The following is a 24865-nucleotide window of genomic DNA, read 5'->3' on the forward strand; positions in this document are numbered from 1 at the left end:
TCTCAGTCTCACACTGATTGAAACTGTGCATGCCATCATTATACTTTAGTTATAGAGAGCACTACTCCTTGAATAAAGTTCACAGTATCTGGAATGTGTTTCCAGCAGAGTTTAATCAAGAAGAATAAGGTTAATATATGGTTATCATTAAAATGTTCTTGTAATTTGAATCCTCCACTTCATCACTACACTTTATCACACTCTGACTACACTAGACAAAGTGCACAATTTAGTGGTGTTTTACCCTGACATCATCATCCATTAGATGAGACTAGAAAAGCTGCAGGATGGCATTGAGAAACAGCAGGTGCAGTCCAGCAACAGGGTTTTTATTTTTTATTTATTTATTTTTTAGTTTTAACTTCTCAGTCTTGAAAAAATGCCAACTAGTTTGCCAAGCAGTTAATGAATTGTGGGCCACAGAGATATTAATTCTTGCCTGGGGAGAGGACCACTATGGATTTTTTCAAATGATCAATTATGCAGTGTAATGGGTTATTGTTTTAGAGCTCATTCCCATAAACCCGTGGATTAATCTCAATCAATAGTCTATAAGCATTTGTTTGTAAAGAGAGCATTTCTAATGTGGATATGAGGGGAACATATCAGAGCACTTGGCATTGTCATTTCCAGGCCGATCCTCTTTTGAAACATTTTAATATGCATCCACGATGACTGCTTACCCAACCATTAGAGAGACAAAGAGACTGCTGTCCTCATCCCTCACACTGAAAATCCCGGTCCATGTATGAGACACAGTACAAGGCTTTATAATCAGTTTTTTTTTCTTGTAAATATTGTGCTAAATGGCATATCACGTTAGGTAAACACAGAGTAAGCTGGGATGATTGCACATATTAATTCTCTAGAAAGCTAATTGACTGTGTTTGCCTTTGTGTGGTCTTTGTAAATCCACAGCAACTGACGGCGAGATGACAGAGGCTTTAATGAAGTTGATGTTGACTGAGGGGCCTGTGCATATGAATGTGTGCATTTTCTTCGCTGCTGGGCATCTTTTTTTGACCGGGAGGGGGGTTGTGATTGTCACTTGACATTCATTGAGTTTACAAGAAGGAGTTTTAATACACTCTGAGCAGTGCTACATATTCAGGGCAACAGGCTGCAGTAAGTTGCTATCAGAAAGTGGGTTAGGTGGTTAGCATACAAACTTCAGTAGAAGAAAAGACATGAGTTGACACTGGCGTTGCTTCCCACCTCTGGAGACAGCGCTACCTGAGTAAAGGAATGAAGTTTGATGCTGAACTCACAACATTTCCTCTAGACTGGTATAGCTGTTAAGGCTAATGTTGGCTATGTAACAATATTAATTACAAATAACTCCATTAAGGTTTAGTTAGGTTTAGTCACAAAACCACTCAGTTAAAAGTGGGAAGAGATTGCTGTATTTACTCCGGCTTGAACATTTAGATCAGCAGAATCACAGGCCTTCATTAATTTGTTAAAGCTTGAATCTTTTTGCTATCTGAATATGAAAAATGATGGTACTGATCAGTGACGTGCAGCGATGTTCATGGCTGGTGAGGCACTGACTTCATCACAATCAGATTTACAAACATATGAACCTTACAGAGTAGCTTATTCACCATTTGACTGGCAGCAGTTAACAGGTTATGTTTAAAACTTCATATCAGCTTTCTTTACACAAAAAAGTACATTTAATTAAAAAAAAACGTTATTATGGTCTTACCTTTACTTATAAATGAAGTCTCCTTCTGAACAAAAGCATCGATAACTTGTTTGTAGAAGTTTTCCTTGTCTTTCTTCAGTTTTAAAAGTCTCTCTGTCTCAATGGAGATCACTGCCAGGGAAGAAAGCCGCCCTTAATCCGTCCTTTTCCTACTGTATGTTTTGAGTCTTTTCAGCGCTGAGAATGACCGCTCCACCGATGCTGTAGTAGCTGGAACAGTGAGCACTAGCTGGAGCAACTTTGTCGCCTCAGGAACAGTTTGAATGAGATCCATCTGGGCCAAAAAGCTGAGAAGCTGTCCAGGAGACTTACATTCATCCCTCACCATTTGTGAGCTATACAGTCCAACGGGATCCGCCTTTAGTCTCACAAAGTCAAAGAATTTGTTCATATTTTGACAGGCTCTGCGCGTCATCAAAATGTTGTGACATTTCACTGAATTTTGCGCAATCCACCAAACCAAGGAAAGCCAGCTCACCAAAATGATCAAACCTAGCTGTCATTTGATGGCTTGTGTTATCCAGAATGTTACATAACAGTCATTTTTGTTCATATCCAATCGACTGTCTGCCTGCACTCTCTGTCAGGCTAAGTGCGCTGCATTTCCTCTCAAATCGGTCATAGAAACTGTCGAACTCGCGTCTCATGTGCTCCAGAGCTGCAAGACAATATTCAATGTCCATCACTTTGTTTTGCAGCACTCTGAAAAGTGTGTTAGTTTCACTGAAAATGTCCTCATATGTGTGTCATAAGGAGAAAGCATGTTGATGCTTTTGACAGCCACCGATCGTATCCTGCTGCCATCATCAGCGTGTCATTATCCCAGCTGTCGGGATTTTCTATAATGATCTGAAATAATGCGCGCAGATCATTTTGGTGCTTATTGTCTGCAGCAGCGTAGAGTTAGAGCTCCATCTTGTAGGAGCTGCTGAAAAATGACGCTAGGCCCTCAGCTGTTTTAAAAAACGCGCGACACTTGGGCAAGCACTTTGCTGAATGCAATAGCACCAAGTTCAGCCTGTGTGCGTAACAGTGGGTAAACGTGGCTTCGGGCACTTTTTCTTTTATTTTAGCTTGCACGCCATTAAGCTCTGATGCCATTGTAGCCGCCCCATCATAGGTCTGAGCTACAAGCTTGTCAACACTGTCATACTTCTCCAACACTCCCAGGACATACTCACCAATGGCGGGAGCGTGTCTGTCCTCACTCATGTCATCAAAACCCAAAAACGCCTCCTTCACCTCACAGTCTGCTTCAGTGTTAGCCACACACCGCAATATGACAGAAATCTGAGCTTGGTTTGTGATCTGTGGTCTCGTCTACTTCTACAGCAACAAATGGGGTTGCACTGATCTCCTTTTTAATGTCATGTCTAATGACATTAGCGACTGCTTCGATGAAATCATTCTGTATTCTATTCGACAAGCCAGAAAACACAGTGGATGTCTCTAAATGTCCAGCTAGCCTGTCATCTTTCTCAGCAAAAGCATGTAAGAGTTCAACATAGTTGCCACAATTGGCAGAGCCTGTACTTTCATCATGTCCACTAAATGCCAGCTGCTGTTTGGCGAGGAAGCAGGTGACATTGATGAGATCTCTTAAAACCTCTCGGTTCTCTTTTACCTCAGCATTGTGGATGCTGATGCTGAGTCGTCGCTGTTGGTCCAAAGCCAAGTCTATCCTGGACATCCTGGACGTTTCTGCCTTCGAATGTGAGTGGTTGATCGCTCATGTTTGATGAGGCTTCTTTGCAAATTCTTCAGGTCACAATATCCCATCTGAGTCCAGACATTGTCACAAGTTGAGAAAAGAAGGCAGGGAAAGCAGAAAAGGCGGTTTCTTGCTGGACACCCACACAGCCAGCCTTTTCGTGTGTACCACTCCGTTTGAAAAGACCGGGTCTTCTGTCCCGCAGTCTGAAGCAAACCCTTTAGCTCCGGCGTTGGTCTTCCTTTAATTATTACCTCCTTTTTCGATTGAAAGTCCAGTTTAGAAAACTGTTTGAGTTTAGATATGTAATCCTCCATTTTGAAAGTAAGGCCAGACAAGAGGAAAAAATAGACGGATGGCTGCACTTGACTTGCTAACTGTAGATTGGAGTCGCAAGAAGAATCACTGGGATCATGAGGGCCCCCACCATGAGGCAGGAGAACTGCGGGCCTCACTTAGCGCCTCTTTGCAGCCGTTTTATGATTGCTCAGCACAAGAAACACACATGCAGTTGTTGACAAAAAAAAACACTGTACATGAAATACATCAGCTAAACTATGGAAATTTAGTTCATATAGCAAAAGTGTTTGAACATTTTAATGGCGACATACAGAGAGACAGCAAGACGGTCTCACTGCATAGCATGCCAGCACAGTTAGTCGAGTCATTGCGCAATCCATGGTGAGGCTCATCCGGCTGCTGCCTCACCGCACTTCTCTTCTCAGTATTTGAACAGTAAATGTGAAAATTCAGCGATTTTGAATTACAAAAAAATAAATAAATCTAAAACTGGTGAAGTTAGATAAAAAATAACTTTATAGTGCAAATCACTGGATAAATATAACCATTTAATTATTTTTTTCATTTTACATTTTTTTTCTTTCCATGATGACAGGTGAGGCACGGCCTCTCCTGCCTCCCCTGACCGCACGTCACTGGTACTGATGATTATTACAATCATATTATTACCTCTCAGCAGGAGGATACAACACATCTACTTGTTAATTCTCCAGTCTCCTGGCTGCCTGCAACCTAGAAGCCAGTGAATCGTTTGGTTCAGACCTGTTTGTCTGTTTTGAGGTATTACTGTGTACTTATGTTTGCCTCAAACCCTGAGTTACAGAGAACAGGAAATAGGAGACTCTTTCCCTCTGAAAAAACTCCTGTGTAATGCAGCGTAAGGCAGTTTGCCAATCTCAGGAAGCAGTGCAGTGGACAGACTGCGGAAACTGTTGACCACGGTACGTTAGGCTCAGCGGGAGGTTGCCTTGAACTGCTGAGTGAAAAATCTATTAGCCATGCTGATTTGTCATTTGTCAGAATTTCTGCTGTTGTACACAGAAAGTGTACTTTGATTTGCAGAGACATCCTGCCTAAACAAATAGCACTTGCATCTTCTTTTGTCTCTCTAATTGGTGCCTTCTCAGACTCTTTGAAAGCTTTCTTAGAAACAGTGTCTGTGCAGCAGTTGAAGAGTGTGTTTCATAATCTTCTGGGAATAGACTTTGAAAAAGTTTCTCCATCAATACAAACTATTTTGAAACATTAAAAATTAAATAATTTTTGTAGCAGGTTCTGCTATAGCCTGACTGATACTGGATACTTTTGGCCAATAATAACATCAATATCTGGGAGTTCTGACTATTTAATCAATATGTGGTGTGACGACCTTTAAAACAGCATGGAAGCATGGATCCTTCTTGGTACATTTGTGCAATGTTTCAAGAGACTTGGCAGGAAGGTTGTTCCAAGCTTGGAGAACTTAAAACAAATGCCTGCACTTGTCAGTGCTGTCTGCTGGACAAACTATGTATTGGAGACTCTGTGTTTAAGTATAATACTGACCCGTACATCATCCTGGCTGATTCACTGTAGTAGTCTATATGCTTGTGTCTTTTGCAGTTCTAACTTTGGTTACTGGACAGACCAGAACTGCATTGTGAAAGCTTCTGAACTGCTTTACAGCAACAGGTACATTGATTTATGGAGCACACTGAAAGAGTGCTGTATATCCACTGCAAACACAGACTTAAAGACTATGTATGGTTCACTCAGGAGAGACTTAATTAGCGTTAATGAATAAACTTTTATTGCCATATGAAAAACAAGAGAGGAAAAGTGAGCAATGTGAGAGTCTTTGGCAATTAGAACCCATTGTGAAGTCATCATATGTGAAATGGGGGTGAAGCTGTGCAAAGTATAGGAAACCCTACAGGGTCTAGAAGAGTGATGATGAGCTAGTCCTGCACTGGAAATATATATATATATACAAATATATATCAGACTATATATAAGACTGGAGGAGGACCGTGTGCAGGAGGGTCGCAAATAAACACACTGAAATGACAGCTGACTGCAGGAGAGGAGAGAACAGATTTAAAAGGGACAAGTTGACTGGCTGGTTCAAATCATGGCAAGATCTGATTGGTTGCCAAACACCTGAAGTTGCTGATTACAAAGAGAGGGGCGAGAGAGGGAGAAATTGAGAGAATAGTGAATGGTAGTGGAATAAAGATTCCTGATTGCGTTTACGCTACGCTTCGTCACACTTTTGCAGATCTTTTAGAGAAGACCAGATAAAAGAATGGCCTGAATAATTTCATACTAATCTATTAAATTCAACACTTAACTGTAAAATTCTTCTAATGTTTCTAATCTTAAAGAAATTCTGATATTTAGATGTTTTATTGTAGCTATATTTATGTCAGTGCTACAGCATTTTAGCTTGTGTCACTAATCTCTCTCTAGGACCAGAGCCACCTCCTAACAAAGTCATATTTACAGAGAAAACATGATGGTATTACACAAAAAATGTGATGAGCTTACATTTTTATTTCTTTTTAAGTGGCCCAGAGTGGCAACCTCCCATACCATGTGCTTTGTATGATTTATTAGCTCAGAGATAGAAAATGTGATTTGTTGCTCCAAAGTCATTATCAAGCTTATTAAATCTGCAAAACACATGATTCATATCAGCATATGTAATTAGATCGTTCAACTTCTTTATTAGATTTAAATGATTGGCTTCCCTGCTCTGTGTATGCGTGTGTCTGTGTGTGTGTGTGTGTGTGTGTGTGTGTGTGTGTGTGTGTCTGTAAACATTTGCCTTTCCACTCAAGTTTGATCTTCTTTTCTCACTGAGTCTCTGGTCATATGGAAACAGATTCTCACCATTCTGCTGTTTAAAGCCTGTTTCTGTGCCTGACATATGCTGGAGAGAAGAGACAAACACTGGTGATCAGGAGCTATTCCCCATAATGCACAGGGTCATGGCATGTAGGTAAACCTACTCTTTGACCCCTGAAAGAAAATGCATAGATTCAACTATATATGTATATAAACTACACACCTACTGAAAGCAAACACAACCTATTGAGAGGCCTGAACATGAGCTGTTACTCTCTGTATTGTAAATTGAATATCAAGTAAGGTGTCACTCAGCAGGATTTCGTCTCAAGAAGGCAAAGGTCAGAGAACAAAAACAAAAAACAAAAAAAACCAAAACATTTTCATCTTTTCATCTCTGGAACCACTAAGGTTTTCATTTATTCATGTATCCAACCTCAGCTTAGTCTCTTTACCCCCCTTTCTCATTAGCATGGCAGAGGAGATAGCAGAGTGGACCAGAGCAGATTATTTTCAAATAGCAATGCTGCATCTTGAATTCCAGATTCCTGGATAGGAGAGCAATACAGATATGGCAGAGGTAGAAAAGCATGTCTGTCAAAAATGCAAGCTGTCTCTGTAGACTATATGTGTAAACAGGCTGTATAGCTGCTAATAAGAAGAAATTATAGCTGAGGCTGATGGGAATGTCATCAGTTTTGCAGGTATTTGATCATAAGCCAAAGGATTTTACAAAGTAAAATTTAGACCTGAGAGTTGTGCAGGATCAAAGTTTTTTTTTTTGTGTGTTCTTTTTATTTTTTTATTCATCCTCTGGGACCATGAATCACTGTACTGAATGTCACTTAATCCACTGTGACAGTCAAGATATTTCAATGAAAGACACAAATGTCAACCTCATGGTGGCACTAGAGGAAACACTGGCAGAAAAGTAATTTGGATGCTCATCATGAACCATATGTACAGTATGTAGTGTGTCCCAGATTCTTTTTTCTATTCTTGTTCAAGTAGTTGCACATTATTTACTTCTTATTGACTTTGTCATGTTTTTCAGTCACATGCAACAAATGACAGTGCTCTATTTGCTGTCTGGAGATTTTCCACCGTGCACATGATAAATGTATCCCGACTGTAGACTGTATAGAAGCACATGCAAGCAAGTCTGCAGCTGCTGTCCACATCTGTCCTGGACTATGATCAGAGATTGGATATCTGGAAGGAAAGGGCAAGATATCACCATTAGGATTCATACTCTGGGGACCATGTGTGTCTGTAAAAGATTTCATCCAATAGTTGCGTTATGAAATTTGAGTCTGGACTAAAGTGTCAGACATATACATTTCATACATTTTTGAGGTGTTTAATTTGTGTTCTTTTTTTTCCACATACAGAACTGCAGATTGAGCTTGAGGAAAAATTCAAGTCTAAACCACCCACTCACAAGGATGATGATTTTTCTTTTCTTTTAATTAATTGCTTAATAATAAACATGGTCTATAAAGTGTCTATAAATCAGCACTCAGTTCCTCACAGAAATATGAGCATAAATAGAGTGTGTGCACACAGAGTAGATAACACTGTCACCCGCATGCCGAATGGCAGAACCCTTGGAGATATGCTTGTCCTCCTGTGTCCTTTTATGTCATTCACCACTCTGCTGACTATGAATAGTACCACAGCTGTAGGATGATGATGTAATGTGACAGATATTACAAGAGAGCTGCGGCTTTGTTATATAATTCATAGCAATTTATAAACTTGTTCGCACCTGACATTGTTTTTCAGTTCAACTAACAGCAGAAGAGTAAAAAAAAAAAAAAAGCTAATTATAGCATTCACATTCCCTGTGATCAGCCAGGAATAGTTGCTCAAGCTCGGCCCACCTTCTCTCTTCTGCTTACTATTTAATATGAAGGACATTGTGGTGAAACCTGAAGAACCACCAGAGAGCTACCAAACATTTCAGAGTAGTTTAGAGCAACAAAAGTGACTCACGTACCCTTGTGCAGGAGAGTGTTTCAAAGTAAAAGTCTCATTACCTGCACGTCAACCACTGTGAGATACAAAGTCAGATGTCCTTGTGTTCTGCCTATGCAGTTAAAACCAGCAGATGTTTCAAGACCAGGATCAGTGAACATGGCAGCGGCATATGCTCAGGGGAGTGTAAGAGCTGTACCACAGCCAACTTTTACATTTCATCGTGTGTGTGCGTGTTTGCAGGGATGTGGACGTTGCCTGGCCTGCTCAAGCACTTAACAGCTTATTATTCATGAAGAAAATGTAACAGTGCATATGTTTAATTATACATAATTACAAACATTACATAAGACAAATTTATTTTCTTTTATTGATGATCATATGTAAAATAACGTTGTTCTGTCATTGAAAATATCAATATTATACATTACTCCTGAGCAAAATGAACGACAATTCACTTTTTCGAGACAGTAATTGTAGGAAGAAGGAGGGAGTGCTGGTCTTTAGGTTGCTCCACCACTTTGGTCCTGACTGAAATGTGTCAACAAGAGTCTGATGGATTGATACATTTTGTACAGACGTTCATGGAACCCAGATAATGAATCCTACTGATGCTGGTGATCCTCTTACTTATCCACAGTGTAGTTGACACACACATTGTAGTGCACACACTTATGTTCAGTAAATCATTAATTAAGGTAGATGCAACTTTTTTTTCTTGTACCCAAATCAAGGTAATGCTGATTGCCACACATGGAAACCAGCCTTAATCTTATTGCTGAGAGTGTGACCTCTGTGGACATGGAGCTGTAACTCCCGCAGCACTAGACTCACCATCAGCTTCTTCTCTGCTGCAGATGCTGATTTGACTCCTTTGTTCCTTCCTTACATGATTTATCGTTTCCTTTATATGTCTTGACTGAAATTGCAGATTTTTAAAAATAATGAAAATATACCATTGCACAAAAATAGAAAACAAACAAACATCTTCCATCCCTGAGGATTATCATTTTGCACCATGATCAAAATGTCTTAAATTTGAACCACCTGTCATCATATGATCCTTCCATCATTTCAGTCTCGCAGATGTGAATTTACTGTAGGAGCTTGTGGCGAGCATGTTCCTGCGTGTTCAAAATGGTGGATGTGTTGTACCAAAGAGGATGTCTGGACAAACTGGATGTGTGTCTGACAGTAAATGTCTGGACTGAGATATTAAAACTGACATGAACCCAAAGAGAGAAAAAACCCCACTTGAGTAATAACAGAGGGACTCTCAGCCCCACTGATGCACACAGCCGTGCAGTCTGCTCAGTGTCCTGAAATACTCCCGCCTGTTCACAGCTCAGCAAGGGAAGGCAACGTGACTGCACAACACGTTGAAGAAAATCATCAGGAAATCACTTTCCTATTTACAACAGTGACGTTTTTTCCCCCTCTTTTCATAAGGTTTCAGAAGAAGCTCTGCACTGTTGTTGTCTTTCCATATTGTTCTGTAAGCCCATGCATCACAATAAGACAGTGAATGATAATTGCCAGTTATTCCATATGTCAACTAATTAGACATTAGCTTTGAGAGGCAGCTGATAGATACCACAAGAAAGTTCAGTTATTTTCTCACAAAGCTCTCTGTATGCTCTTGATTGTACCCCTGCCATGCTGGCACTTTGTACCGCCCACAGCACGCGCATGACTGCCTACCCACAATGCCAAACACTCAGTCACTAGGCTGCTCTGCTACCTACCGTTATTTTATCTCATCTGTCACTATCTAGGCGCCTCGAACACAAGTGAATCACACTGACGGTGAGCAGCTGCAGATGTTTTATGCAAATGGGTCACATCCCAACAGTCTCCCCCAATTAGATCATTGTTGTGCGAAGGGGCAGTTGCACGTATTATTATCAAACCATTACAGTGAATGCCTTTCATCCATCATAAAAGCTGGCTCTAATTGGGTTTGTAGGCTTTTATTTATCTGATGGGCCAGAACGGTCATTATTTTGCCTCTTCAAAGCAAACAGATCCTATTAGCATGTTTTGTCAATGTGCTGTTGTGTTAATTTGGACCTGCACCCAGGTTTTGCTCACTGATAGCGAGGTGGAGCACTTTGATAACTCAGTTTAAATAACCTTTCATTTGATGCACCTGTTGGTTGACACGTCTTTCAGTTCTTTTATTTTTATGCTTTTATATCCAGGTGCTGTGAAGGGAGGTGTGGAGTTCATTCATGGTGCACTTCCACCTTGCTGCTGCTTTCTCAGTCTTGACTTCTGTCCCAAAACTACTCATGCAGGATGTGTTACCAGTGCATCATGCTGAGCCTGTGCCTGTCAGCTTAAATACCCTAAGAGACTACCACTAAAAATCTATTGCTTTTTTTTTTTTTTTTTTTACTGAGTTCCACCCTCAAATAAAATGTAAATTTATTTCAAGTTACATAATTCAGTATGCATGCAGTGCTCAGTCATTTAGAGCAGTTATAGGATGTCAGGTGATTGCTCTCACAAGCTGGAGTCTTAATTTGCTAATTTTAGGCTTTGGAGAAATGATCATATTTGATTAATTGGGTCTATAGTCTGCAAGAGTAGCACATGTGTGTTATTATACTAAGTGGTTTGAAAATATTGCCCTGGTTCAGTGGGTTGGTGGAGAAAAGCTGATTGTAAGAAAACAAACAAAAACAGCCGAGTATCTTACAATATTGTCATAACTCTTGAGTCTTACTTCATATAAATTCTGCAGTGTGATCCTCCCCCAGGTGCTGACTACTGACGGCTCCTCGCAGCTATGCGGGAAAACGTTTAGCATACAGAGGTTTAAGGTGACTGGGTCTTGAATATTAATTCAAGAATCTCTGCTGTTCTGAGCTGCTTGATGCCCATTTCATGTTTCCACAAAGAGACGCTGTCCTCCTGGAGACAGTGAAGACAGGGTGTCTACTGGGAAATATCAAGCGAAGTACACAGTATGGCAGTGACTGCCCAGATGTCTCACATTAAACTAGACAGTGTATTTACAGTCTTTTTTTTTTTTTTGGCCTGCAGTCTCAGCTCCTTGGTGGATATCTACTTTTCTAATTCTGGGTTATGAGGGGAAAAAAAAATACTATAAGTAATTACAGTGTGTTTTCTAGCCAAAGTACAAGCATGTGCCTCAGGCGTTCTCATAACCTTTATACATCATATTCACATTGTTGTTGTATAAGTTCAATACAACTAGTCCTCCAACCTGAACAACCACACAGGTCAATTTTTTCAACCCTTGTCTGATACAACCCATTGTGCCTCCTGAAATCCCGCCCTTATGGTGGCACGGTTACTGTAGCAGTCATGACTTGGTTATGTTTAGGAAAAGATGGTGATATGGCTTAACATAAGTACTTCCTCAACATTAGACATCTCTGTTGTCATAGTTACAATTATAACAACGTGATCAACTTTGTCAAATGGTCATTGATAATAAAAACAACACAAACTGCGACTGGAATGGAACACTGGTCTTCTGTGTCATATTTCTGTGTTTCAACCCAAACCTCCTCCTGACGTGGACTTTGTCGCTCTATAAACTACGTCACCGCACTTTTCCCTTTGCTCCTGTCATCATCACTACAACCACTAGATGTCGCCCAACAACAAAATGTAACTATGGGTCATAATAACCTGCTGCACAGACGACCTATGAGCTCTTTTTTTACAGGAGGACTGTCTCGTTCATCATCATAGGAGAATAAATAACTATGATATTAGATCATTTTACTGTTTAAGCTATAGAAGTCAATATATAAATGATTTTTACACCGAGGGGTTTGGCTCTACAATGCTAGATATTAGAAAACGGAGTGGGATAGGTTCAAGGCATTAATTATTAGACAGTGGTCAGGTTAAGAGTGCAGATTGTTTTCTTTAATTTGTTAAATGTGAAACACTGAGCTCTACTAAGGTGATATATCACAGCAATAAAGACAGTTTCAGTCTAGTTTTAAAATCATTAAATAAAATTGAGTTTTAAAAACACCCAATAGTTTGTAAATGGAAAAAAACATTTTGTAAGAAGTGTGACGCTACTTGAATTGTGTTTTTTTATCAGTAGAGCAAAAAGTATTGTTTATTAATGTTGTTCAAGTTGAAAAATGTTCTTGCTGTTCTTGTAAAAGTTGACTTTTTTCTGGAGTATCTGAGCAGGCAAATTCAGTATCTGCTCATAGGATATAAAGCATGATTAACATGTTATGTGCAGGTGCACGCAGGATCCAGCGAAGGTTATGTTTAAATTGCGGTCTTGAACGAAGGTTAAAACTTATGTCTGACAGATAAATCTTTGCAAAGGACAAACACACAGTTGTAAACACGTGAACATGCAGCATCACTGCAATTACAGCTGAAGAGAATATTGTGGAAACCAGACAAGATTTATTGCCTACAGGGTAAAATCAAATTTTAATTCCATTAAACATTGCTGTCTGCTCAGTGACTCTTTACAATTACCCGCTCCATCTGCCTCTTGTTCTGTATCCAAATTAATAACCACTAGTTTGGGATTTTGTATAGCTTTTCACTGGTTACAGAACCTTATGCAATTATGTAAGGATCCCCTCAAATGCTCTCCACCAGACAGGCATTTCTTTCTGCACACATTCAGCATAGAAGCTGTTCCCAAACTTTATTGAGCAGGCAAGGTCAATTACATGGGGCAGTGATTCAATTGTTGTAGTCATAGCGTAACAGTGTCATTGAGTGTTACTTTTTTAATGTGTTTTATTTTTTCCTTTTTTTACCATAACAATTTTCTTCTTGAACACCATTAGAAAACTTGGGAGGGTAATGCCCTTTATACTTAACTTCCAGTGACAAGCAAGTGATGATTCCAAGCCAATCTAAAAGCAAAATATGGTTTACACTTTTCTTCCAGCCCTGTTCTCTAAATTGTCTCAGCTATTTTAGGCAAAGCAGGGGCACAGTTGAACACAGACATGCACTGAATAAAGAAAATTGTGTTTTGCAGCCACTGAAGCCCATATATACTTTTTGTATTTATTAACTTGTAATTGCTAACTCTCAGAGTGGGAGGTTAATCCAGATGTGATTGGTTGATTGGTGTTCCTGTCTTGCCTTGCAGTTCATCATACTTTTAGTATGAGTTGAGCATCTGTCGGTGAATTGAAGCTGAAGCAATAAGACTGATTTCACACAAATTATAATCACTGCCTCATGGGTGTATGCCATTGCAGGAAATATGGTCACATTGTCCCCTTCCTGCTTTAGAGCGTTGAATAACGGCCAAGGTGTTTTTTGCAAGTTGACCTTGACCTTTCACCTTTCGGATATAAAATGTCATCACTTCATTTTTTAAAATCTCATTATTATTTGAGTTCATTAGTCTCATAAACATAGACTGTAAACAAAGATTGGTCGTAGCTTCCATGACGTCACCCACAGGTTTCTGAAGAGCAGTTTTGAAGCTCAGAGTGAGTTACTCAGCCGTCTCCATCAGCCCCAGATGTTAATGCTTGGTCATAATTAGCACATGAATTTCTAAGTTTCTAAGTGACCACCAAATTCTAATCAGTTCATCCTTGAGTCCAGGTGAACATTTGTGTAAGATGTAATTAAATTCCATCTGGACCTTCCTGATTCCTATTTTGCATTCACAAGAACATGAGGTCACCATGACCTTGAACTTTGACCTTTGTTCACCAAAATCTAATCAGTTTGTTGAGTCCAAGGGAATGTTTTTGCCTAATCTGAAGAATTTACCTCAAGGTTTTACAGAGATATCGTGTTCAAGAGACTGGGATGGACAGACAACATACTGTAATGCCGAGGCAAAAAAATGAAATTGTGGCAGAATGTAAAATAATGCAGATGTATTTTCTCGCTCAGGGCTGTGGCCATGTTTAATAAGATGAGATTCATACAAGTTGGGATGTCTGTCTGAGTCCTAATTTACTGTCAAGTGCCAAGTGCATTATTAAAATGTGTGTGACATATGAAAAAAACATATGAATCATTAGTTACAAGGTTAAAGGAGTGAGGACTTCATTAGAAAGGCTTCTGAACTAACCCCCTGGCTATTCAATCAGTGCAGTCAGACTGAGTCAGAGGAGCTTCTCATTTTCAACACAGCCTTATCTTACTCACCCATGTGGCTACAATATCTGAAAAGATACGTAGAATCCCCATTTAAAAGCTGTGTACAAATACATGTACTGTAGCATCCTGAATACATGTATGAAATGCTGCAGAAAACCACCAGCATTTTCCTCTGACAATCGCAAATCACGGCATTATGCTCAAGTAAATGAGCTTATTGCCCATTGTCCTTTCAAGTCCCACAAACATGCTGCTGAAACACCTATTTATCGCTGAATTCTTCATTTAGCACAAATTCACTTTTTGATACCTTACCTTACCTCGGAGAAAAAGAGGATATTGTTTTCAGGGATTAACACTGGCACAGCTGAGAAAAGAAAATGTGTGGAATGCTTTGAAGTGACTGGTTTAAATAAAAAGAAAATTCTCAGGTGAATATCAAAGCAATGATCCGAGAAATTGGCTTAACCTTCAAATACACTTTCTTTGTCAAGTCTGCCATCATCTCCCAACTTTTAAACTTTGACAGGGCTTCATGTTCAGGCCTTTGTTATTTCATTTCACGATAGATTAGGAGCTTAAGTGAATACAGATCAGTGAACTACAATTATGTTTACAATTACTATAATTACATTCTTTAGTTTTCTCTTAGCAACCAGCACTGTACATTTCAGTGTTACTCTGAGGGAAAGTGACATAAAAGGGACAGATGGTCAGATGAAATAGCTGAAATGTGGCCGTTTGATTTGCTTTGGTAAATCACAGACTCACTGTCACGTGACACCGGATCCTGCTTACTGCAAACTGAAACTCAGTGAATTCGCTTTGGGTTGCTGTCGCTTGAAATTCCCTGTACTGACACAGCTCAATCACAGCAGTTCCCTCACCACTATGTCTGCCTGTGCTGTTTGAGTCCAGTGTGTGCTAAGGGTGTTGCTGATGATGCAATGCCAAGAGAAGCCATCCTCAGGTGCAGCAGAGAGGAGGAGGGAAGTGATGGAGGTATAGAAAGTGGCACAGAGCAGAGCGGCAATAGCAAGCACTTGAAATCTTGTCACAGACCAAAAGGCAGAGCTGCAGCTATCTTATTTTTCATTGTTGATCAGGTATCAGGCAGCTCCTTGTAGCTAGGACGAGGTCTTAATTACCACATTTGAAACCCATGAATTAGACAGGCTTTGGGTTCTGATTACAGTCCTGGCAATGGCCTCGCCATTTTGGGCAGAACATCCCGTACAGGTGGAGTGTCTACCAGGAAAGCTCAGATCACCGTGACACGATAGATCCACTCTTAACAACAGCCTATATTTTCTCCTGTGCCTGCTGATCAACGTCCTCCCATGGGGTGTTCTCATCAGTGTGGATGAATCTGCCATGTCAAAGGTGATTGAGAACGGCAGGTATAGTCTCTCTACGCCTCCTTCCCTCATGCCAACAATTTCCCCTCTTCATCTGGTTTTCCTCCAGCGTTCCATTTTGTGGCCAAATGGAGAGTGGAGTGCACACTACCATCTGTGCACTGGGGGTAGAGGGGAGTTAATAGTTCCACACAAGGGATCAAAATCTCATCACTCTTAACCCCGTGAGGAAAGCCAAGTTGTAAACGGCCTCCACAGTCGGACAAACCATTTACCTCTAATGTGCTGCTGCTAACTTAAGAGGGATGGAGGAAAGGGATGGGCAAAACCCTGCTCTCCTACAGTAAATCCCACGAGAAACCAAAATCATTTTGAAAAAGGTCCAGCTGTATCTATGCTCTTAGTGAAGTGGCCTTGTGCCTAAAGCAGAAAAATTAAATGACAGGTTCTTCAAAAGCCCTCATCAATCTTCAGTTGTCAGGGAATGCTTTCACCACATAGAGCAGAGAGGGTTGTTGGGAGTGTTTTTGACCATTTTTCCCTGTACAACAGAAAAGTATATCTCAGTAGGTTTCTTTTTAATGTGGTATTACAATTCTGGTCAAGTATGACCTCCTGGTCTGTGATGGTGTAGTGATGGCTGAAGGGAAATCAGGTCAGTTTCTTCCCCCAGGAGCAAACATCAAACAAGACTCGTTTGGTGAGGCTTTCATCCACAGATCTTCAGGTGCTTTACTGTCAACTTACTGACTCCATGGTTATTCCTTTCTACTGATTTAACGAAATCTGATGTCTGAGGTTCAGAAAATAAGACCCTTTGTGTTTTTAGACAAATGTAGATGTCATTTTGACAAGTAAGAATTGACAACACCTTGAAAAAAGTTCTTAATTATCTATAAAGATAATACACAAATGTATTTTAAAATGGCTTTTTGAAACATTATACGAATATGAGCAATACATTGAAAGGACTTGACCATTTTTATATGTAAATGTCTGTAGTTGTCAGCACAGAAATTAAAGGGAAGCTGCACTCATAGACATCATGGGGATTACTGCTGAGCCTGTGCAGAATGTGTAATGCAGTTAAGACATGAGCCTAATGTGTAATATAGACATTTCATAAGTTTTTGGGTTTTTTTCTTTGTGAAAATGGTCATTATTAAACCATAGAAAGTAACCTCATGTTTGAGATGAGTTTTTCAGAGGCGTGCCAATGTCACAACTGTATGAGTCAAAGTAAATCACACAAGCTTAATCACTTGTATTACACCTCTGGAGATTAAATCGTATAGGTGATTTGAAACAAAGCATTAATGACACAGGTGGGTTGACACCATGTCCTTGTTTGGTTCTGTATATGCAATACGAGTATCAATTGGATTTTTGCAAATTACCTGGAATGTCCCAGTGCAACATCAGATTAATCATTCAACAATCACACGATAACTTATTCCAGTATGATAAAAACAAAGATATAGAGGATCTAAGTGTCAAGACTGAAATATTGAAGCAACTACTGACAATGCCATGAAATTGTTGTACAGTCACAGTAACTAGAGGCTGAATCCTACTGACTTTGGTCATCTCCTGGCTTTTCATGTACAGCAGCATCAGCAGGTAAAATTTAAATTTGGTTCATGATCAATCATTCAGCTGTAATTTGTGTTTGGTGCCAATTAGCTAATGTTAGCATGTAAGATGGTGAACATGGTTAACAGTATACATGATAAACCATAGCATGTTCACATTGTTATCATTAGCATGTTAGCATGCTGGCATGAGCATTTAGCTCATAATATTAATGTACACCCTCAGAGAGGTACTATCATGACTGTAGACTCTTCCAGGACAAAGACAAGACCAAAAACAATTTTAAAGAGATGTGGTGTTGCTGTGAAAAACTAAAGACACTCTTTCTTTAACAGATCAATTTGAAAATGTAGTCTCTATTGTACCCAGTCTCTCAAAATTTACAGTTCTTTCCAAAGGTTTTAGGCACTTGAAATCTATAGATTCTTATCCATCATCAGTGCTATCATGAAGGCGTGTGGAGTGTGATCAGTCCTAGAGTCATTCTGCAGCAGGACAACCAGCCCAGACGTACACCCAGAGTCATGAAGAGCTAGAGTCAAGAAGAACATGGGGCTTGCAACAGTGGGCCTGGCCCCCACAGAGCCTCTACATTGACATGAAGAGTGGCAGGTTCTCCAAGATTTTAAAACAACGTACCTGCCAAGCATCTGAAAAACTGTATGCAGGTATACAAGGAGAACTTGGGCTGCTTTAAAGGCAGAGGGGGGGTAACAGCAAGGACGGATTTGATTTAGGTTTTTCCTGTCATCTTCACTTTGTATGGAGTTAACTGATAAATCATTTCAGACTTGAAGTGGGCACCCATACCAGCCAGAATATCATTAAAACCTGACATTAAAAGGAGAAAAAATACTAAAAGACTAAAAGCACAAAGTGCTTCCCTCCCACATGGAAGCTGGAACTGCCTGATATGACTTTGAAAGGCAGAAAACAGTGCTGTCTTCCTGCATGGTTTCTTTGCTCAGTGTACTTTCCTTAGACCCCCGACTGTTTCCCTTCTCCAGAGAAACACATCTGAAGAGCAAATCTGTGTTAGCAATTTCTTTGGCCTCTCTTTCATCTTTTTTTTTTTTTATGATGATGACAAAATTATCTTTTTTTTGTCTTTATTTCAGTTTGTTAATGTCTCTGCATGGTATATTCTTACACGTCTGTTTTTCCATTAAACTTGCGGTCAGCAAAAACCTAAAGACTGTATCAAAGGTATCTTTTCATTAAATAACATTAAATCCTATGATTTTTACAGATACGGATGTTTCATTGTTTTTTTTAATTTATTTTTACTTTAAAGGTCCTTCTTTAAATGTTTATTAGTATCTGTGGTATAAAGTAGCACCTGGGGCAACAAGAGAGAAAAGCTGCAGCTTTATCATTTCTGTTGTAATCCCATCTACGAAAACATGACTAGTATCTAAATCAAAATTGATTTTAGCAACTGTCTTGTGGTGTTTCATTCCCCTGGGTCCCCAGTTCAACTCTTAATAATGAAAATTAATTTGTTTAGTTATCATACTGATATGACCTCACTTCCTGTTTGATGGCTTGGCTGCCTTTTCTGATTGGCTGTGAATGATGATTTGGAAAATCAAAAATCCATGTAATAACTTTTGTGAGGCTTTTTCAGATCATCTGTGCCAAATTTAGTGAAGATTGAACTAAGTTTGTCCAAGGAGTAGGGAAAAAGTACTTTTACATAAAATCCAATATGGCCGAAACTGATGTCACAATTTATGAACTCGGCTTGATCTGGTGAATCCACTGGTTCTTATCTTTGAAAATCTGGCACATGGTTCAAAAGTTACATGCGTGAATGCACCTCCACTCACCTTTTGGTGCAAGAGTGCTTGACACACAAACATGAAACTTGGTGAAACGCATGTCTGTAGTTTCCCCAATCAGTAAGCCAATTTCAAAACCTTTTACATAGGGTCATAAGGGCTGCCATAGGCTCTCGTGGCAGATAGAGAAGAAAGGTGCCTAGGCAACACATATTCTCATTCTCAACACAGCCTCTCTCTAAAAAGCTATTTATGTTATATTTGTTTGTGATGATTGATGTTTGTGTCAGGAGCTGTGTTATGTGTCTGTTCTGTGCAGATAAATTTTACCTTTGCCAGTATCACATGCAGGATCAGCCAATTTCAGAGTGCCAGCCAATAATCTGAGTCTAAAACTGAAGGAATGAAGTGTCTGTGTGAAAGGAAAAGAGAAGGCAGTGAGGAAACTCAGCTGCAATTGCCAGTTCAAAGGGTCCAATTTGAAACTGAGCTGGTAATTATCTTGAAGGCTCTACAGGCTGTGGTAGAGGGCTGATTCTCTCCTTCTATTTCTGCATCTCTCAAATTCATTAATACTCCTGCATAAAGTAAAACTCCTGCTCAACCATTTTATTAAAACTCTGCTATTATGTTAACACACACTCTCACAACAAGAAATCTCACCCAGTCCAAAACAACATGAGATGCAGCTGAGGATGGACTCCAAGTGATGTATGTAAAAATATTCACTCATTGGTTGAGAAAATACTTTGGGCCCCCCCTAGGGTCAGCTGAGAAAAAAAGAAAAGCCATGTGTAATACGTGCTCACAGATTTTTAAACCGTTTGCATGGATTAGTAAAAAGCACCATAAATACAACATTACACAATGAAACGTGTGAAATGTGAAACATCCAATGCAAAACAGAACAGAACATTAAATCTACCCTCAAATCTAGATAATTTGCAAGTAAACCACATGCATGGTTCGGGGTGGATGTAAGGGAAACTACTCAGACATCAAGGAGAGACAAGTACTATAGTCGTAGGGCTTCATTGTAATGCAAGGGGGTCACAAGTAAAAATGGTTCCACTCAAATGTAGAGTAGAAATGTAAAGCAGTGTAAAATGGAAACACTTAAGTACCAGCACTTCTAAACTGTACTGTACTTAACTGCAGCACTTGCTTGAATGCATTTTGTTATGTTCCACCAGTGAATATATCATCAATACAGCTGCATTAATACATAGTATAGTTGATCAGAGAGAGGAAGAGGAGACTGAGCGGAGGTGTAACGGTGACACCCAGCAGTGTTACCATCTGTGTGTAGCCTCATCACAGGCAGGGGGGCTGTGTGGCAATTAAGTTAGGAAGATAACTTCATCATCTTCTCTGTGCGACCATGCATTTTAAATGTGGACGTAGACTTTGGTCACTTGGCTTCGTCTTTCCCTGTCTTAATCAGACGCTAGCTGTGCTGTGGCTTAGTTTTGCTGTTTGGCAACCGGACAAAGAAGAATTGAGCTGTTTTGAGGTGTTTGACTGTGACCGGAGGTCTCCACAAAAAACACCTGAAACACTAACGTGGATGCAAATAATTTTCATACAAAAACTGCATTTTAAAATTTACACAGCTTTTTGTAGCTTCATGACATTTGTCCCAAAGGTGCTTCATATTATATCAAATATATATGTCCAGCTTTTACTCACTGTACTTATATTATATCAATTCATTCTAATCTTTATGGTAGAAAGCAACATTTTGTTTTAATTTTGTTTTTAATTTTGTTGTTAACTTTAGCTAGCTAGGTTGCTGCCATGTCCTGAGACAAATTAGTTTGACAGCAGCAGCAGTGACTGACTCGAAGCATGCTGACAGCACAGGCTCCTACTGGGTATACTGTCAGAGACAAATTAAAATTTGAAGATATTTATGAAATCAGATGACAGGATCAGAAGGATGTTCTCTCTAAGTTCATAGGAATGAATACAAGGATCAGTGAGGTCACGTGGGCCAGATAACTTCCAACAGGAACTTCTAGAACAAACTTTTTGTCTGTGATCCTAAGTAAAAATAAAACAAAAGACAACATCTTATATATTTTTTTGACTACTTAATCCAAATTGTGTGCACTTTAATACTACCTCATAAGTATACATCCCAGTTACTTTGCCTTTTCCCTTACATCTCTGTCTTTGATTTAAGCTGAGATGGTTCTGGTTGGGATGAGCTGAAAAGATTCTTCTCTGGTCTTGACCCAGTTCCTCCTGTCTAATTATTTTCCATGTTGATGACGTTAGGAGACTTTTCCTAGTGATTTCCTCAAGTGTGGCTCTACTGATGCACTCCTCTCAGTATAAAGAACAGTTCTACAGTTCTCCAAATGTCCAAAAGTTTTCGTTTTACATGACATGACTTTCATACTCAGACTCTGTCCACTCAAATGTGTTCAAATGGACGGTAACTCATTGACAAGTGGAAAATATCACTGCTGTTTCTCCACTTTCTTTCTCTAATGTCTTGCAGATGCAGCTCATACTGCTTTCTGTCAGCTGATACTTTGCTTCCATCTGTCTCCTCTTTTTCTGATTTTCTATTGTTTTCCCTGTTTGCTCTAGATTTTTCTTTTCTGAAACCCTTTGCTGGTGTAGTTGCCCCTGTTACTGTGTCATGCTATCTTGTACTGATGTTTCTTCACTGTCAACGCCTTAAGCAGTGGCATGCTGTGAGGACAAGCACTGCTTGTGCTTGACCAGTTAAGGCTAAAAATAGACATCAATAAGAATGATAATGATGTCTCTCCTCACATCTGAGAGAGGAGTTCTGTCCCACAAAGGATCTGTTTGCATTCATCTGCCCTCTTGTGGCAGCAGCAGGCTTTTGTCTCAGAATGCCGATGCTAGAAATTTTTTAAAAGCTGATATAATAATGAAATTTGGAGCAAGAAAAAGATGGCCGATCAATTGGCCAACATAGGTAGCTACAATAGCTGCTAGTTATACTGCAGCTGTCTCTCAAGATTGGTGTCGGAAGTTTTTTTTTTTTCATCACTCTAAACTAAATCCTTAGTAACAGAACATCCTGGAGTGTGATCTGGTTGTAGATTACTTTTGTTGTGCGCCCTGTTACAAACCATTAATGTTTGTGCATATTCCCAGTGTGTGACTTCATTTCACCAAAGGCTGGATTATCTGGACGACAGAAAGGCAAATTGTTAAGTATAGTAACAGTTGAATAGTTTATTTTCCTTCCTGTCTGCCTGTATTGTATCATGGACAAAGAGCTGATAGTCTTTTAAGAGATAACTTTTGTGGGGACAAATAAACTGAAATTGGGTCAGATATGACATGGACGCCACATCAGCCTTTCTATAATACCATCTGTTACAATGTTTACCCCGGGACCACAAAGGTTTAGCCCACAATTTCTAACTCTATCATCAGAAGAGTGGAGAATTGCCTTCTGAACAGATTACCTCTGATGCAATCGACATTTAAAATGTAATTTAAAGTCTGTTTCACATTTATGGCAACACACTGACTGAGTGCCATCGCTTCCCCCCCTCTCCCGGTATCATAAACTGTGAGTGTCATTTCATGTGGTCTTTAACAGGTGACAGCTGGATCTAGGCGAGTGTATGATAATGAGAAATGTTACTGATTGTGAGAAAGACACTTTAGACCCGAATTGTTTTTGGTTATTCTTTCACGTTAATAAAGATGCTGTGACATCACAGGAAATCATACACATTTAAATTGATTAAATGATATTATGGATAAAGTGTGAGCCTGACTCACTGAAAGAGACAAAGTCCTATATTAAAAACTTAACTGTACAATTGAAAACTACTAAATAAAGCATTATATGCAGAAAATGTGTTTTTAGGATTTTTCTTTCTTTTTAATGTTTTTTTTCTTGTTGACATTTTAAATCCATCCATTTCACCCCTGATGCCCATCTGACATGATTCTAATGTATTTTCTCCCTTCTCTATTTCTTTAATCTGTCATGTCATTAAACAGATCTTCCAGCAGACATTTTGGCTGTCAGAGCAGGAAAAGCACAGGTGAACACAAGGTGTTATTCATATCGCGCCAAGTTATGACTGAGTTATCTCAGAGCACTTTTCACATATAGCACTCTATTTAATACCCAACATTCCCCTGTGAGCAAGCACTTGGCAACAGTGGCTTCTAATAGGAAGAAGCCAAGCAGAACTGTGGTCTGGGTTGGCGGCCACCTGCTTCAACTGGTTGGGTTTTCATGTCAACTGTGAAAAAGGTCCAGATCTATTGCCTTACAATGGGTGAGGGAGGGATGTGGGATCCAGCGACTACTTCCACTTCCGTGGTTTCCTCAAGCCCAGAAAGTGGCAGGTTGTCTTCCAGATTGAGGTCTTCTTTGTTGCCTCAGAGGAGATCTCCTCAGACACGTCAGTCTCTAGGGGTATCAGACCAGGGAGAGCATTAGGGATGTATGTTTTCATTCTGGTGTTTATCTGCAGGTTTTTGCTCAGGCTTACCCTCCTGCTTCTCCTCACACCTCTGACGGCTGGTGATGTTCAGTTCTGGAGGCTGATCATTCTCATTCTCAGCCCTGAGCTCCATGGAGATCTCGAGGTTGAGTGAGAGCTGGGGGGGGGGGGGGGGGGGGGGGAATGAGGACATCAGCTTCATACCTTTGGCTGACTTCTGATTATGAAACTCGGAGTCTCTCCAGTTCTTCTTGGAGAGCCTTGTTTTTCTTTCTTTCCACCTGGAGCTTAGCTGTAAACTTCTCCTGGCTGATGATGAGTGCCACCTGCAGCTCCTCATAATCTTTCTGAAGGGGTTTTTTCTGCTTCCTCTTAATATCATTCCTCACCTGAGTGGCAATCTTTGTGGTGCTCAAGGTTTCTGCATATCACTGCACTTGTGCAGCCTCTCAAGCTCGGTTCTTACCTCTTTTACCCTGTTGATTTGCATTTCTATCAGGGATTTAGGCTTTGCTAGGCTTTGCTTTTGCTAACAGTTGGCCCTCTCCCACACAACGGACCATTAACCTAATATCCCAGTGAAGCACTTGACCTCCATCAAGTGGTCTTGATTGCTGCGAGTGACCTGTCTAGCAGTCCTCCTATTTTGGAGCATGGAGGCAGAAGTCGGCATCTTTTAAAGTTTCAGTCTGTTTCTGAACAGATGGCCTCTGTTGTTGACTTGTGTGTCATTGCTGAAAGGTTAGAAATGGTGTAGCTGTAGCGGCTGTAAGAGCCGCAGCTTTCAATACAGTAGAAACTTGATGATGTCAGAATACCTCAAAATAGAATTATTTCTAATGGTGTTGAATTGAATCCATTTTGTCTCCCACTCCTTTTTTCTGTGTGTTTACATTGAAACTCACTGAGTGTGATTCAAATGTCACCACAAGGGCTACCCCACTATCAACATTCAAAACAAGTTTAAAGCCTCTTATTGATCCCAAACTGATTGACAGGCCCATTGCAGTGTTTTTTCTTTGTCATCTAAAAGTTCAACTCCTCTTCACAAAAACCCGGATTAA

General features: G+C 39.9%; 1 protein-coding gene across 1 annotated transcript; it reads right to left on the reverse strand.

Annotated features, from left to right (window-relative positions):
- Positions 1-1035: 1035 nt before the first annotated feature.
- LOC139608128 (zinc finger MYM-type protein 1-like) lies at positions 1036-23934 on the reverse strand. The gene is given in 6 exon segments (XM_071461614.1): positions 1036-2200; positions 2635-2961; positions 3005-3353; positions 3356-3365; positions 23665-23767; positions 23850-23934. Coding segments are annotated over 6 exon segments (1233 nt in total). The 3' UTR covers positions 1036-1841.
- Between the last annotated feature and the right edge of the window lie 931 nt (positions 23935-24865).

The sequence above is a fragment of the Trachinotus anak genome, unplaced genomic scaffold (assembly GCF_046630095.1).
Source record: "Trachinotus anak isolate AG129_WGS33_773 ecotype Australia unplaced genomic scaffold, CSIRO_AGI_Tana_v1 ptg000024l, whole genome shotgun sequence".
In the NCBI taxonomy this organism is placed as follows: domain Eukaryota; kingdom Metazoa; phylum Chordata; class Actinopteri; order Carangiformes; family Carangidae; genus Trachinotus; species Trachinotus anak.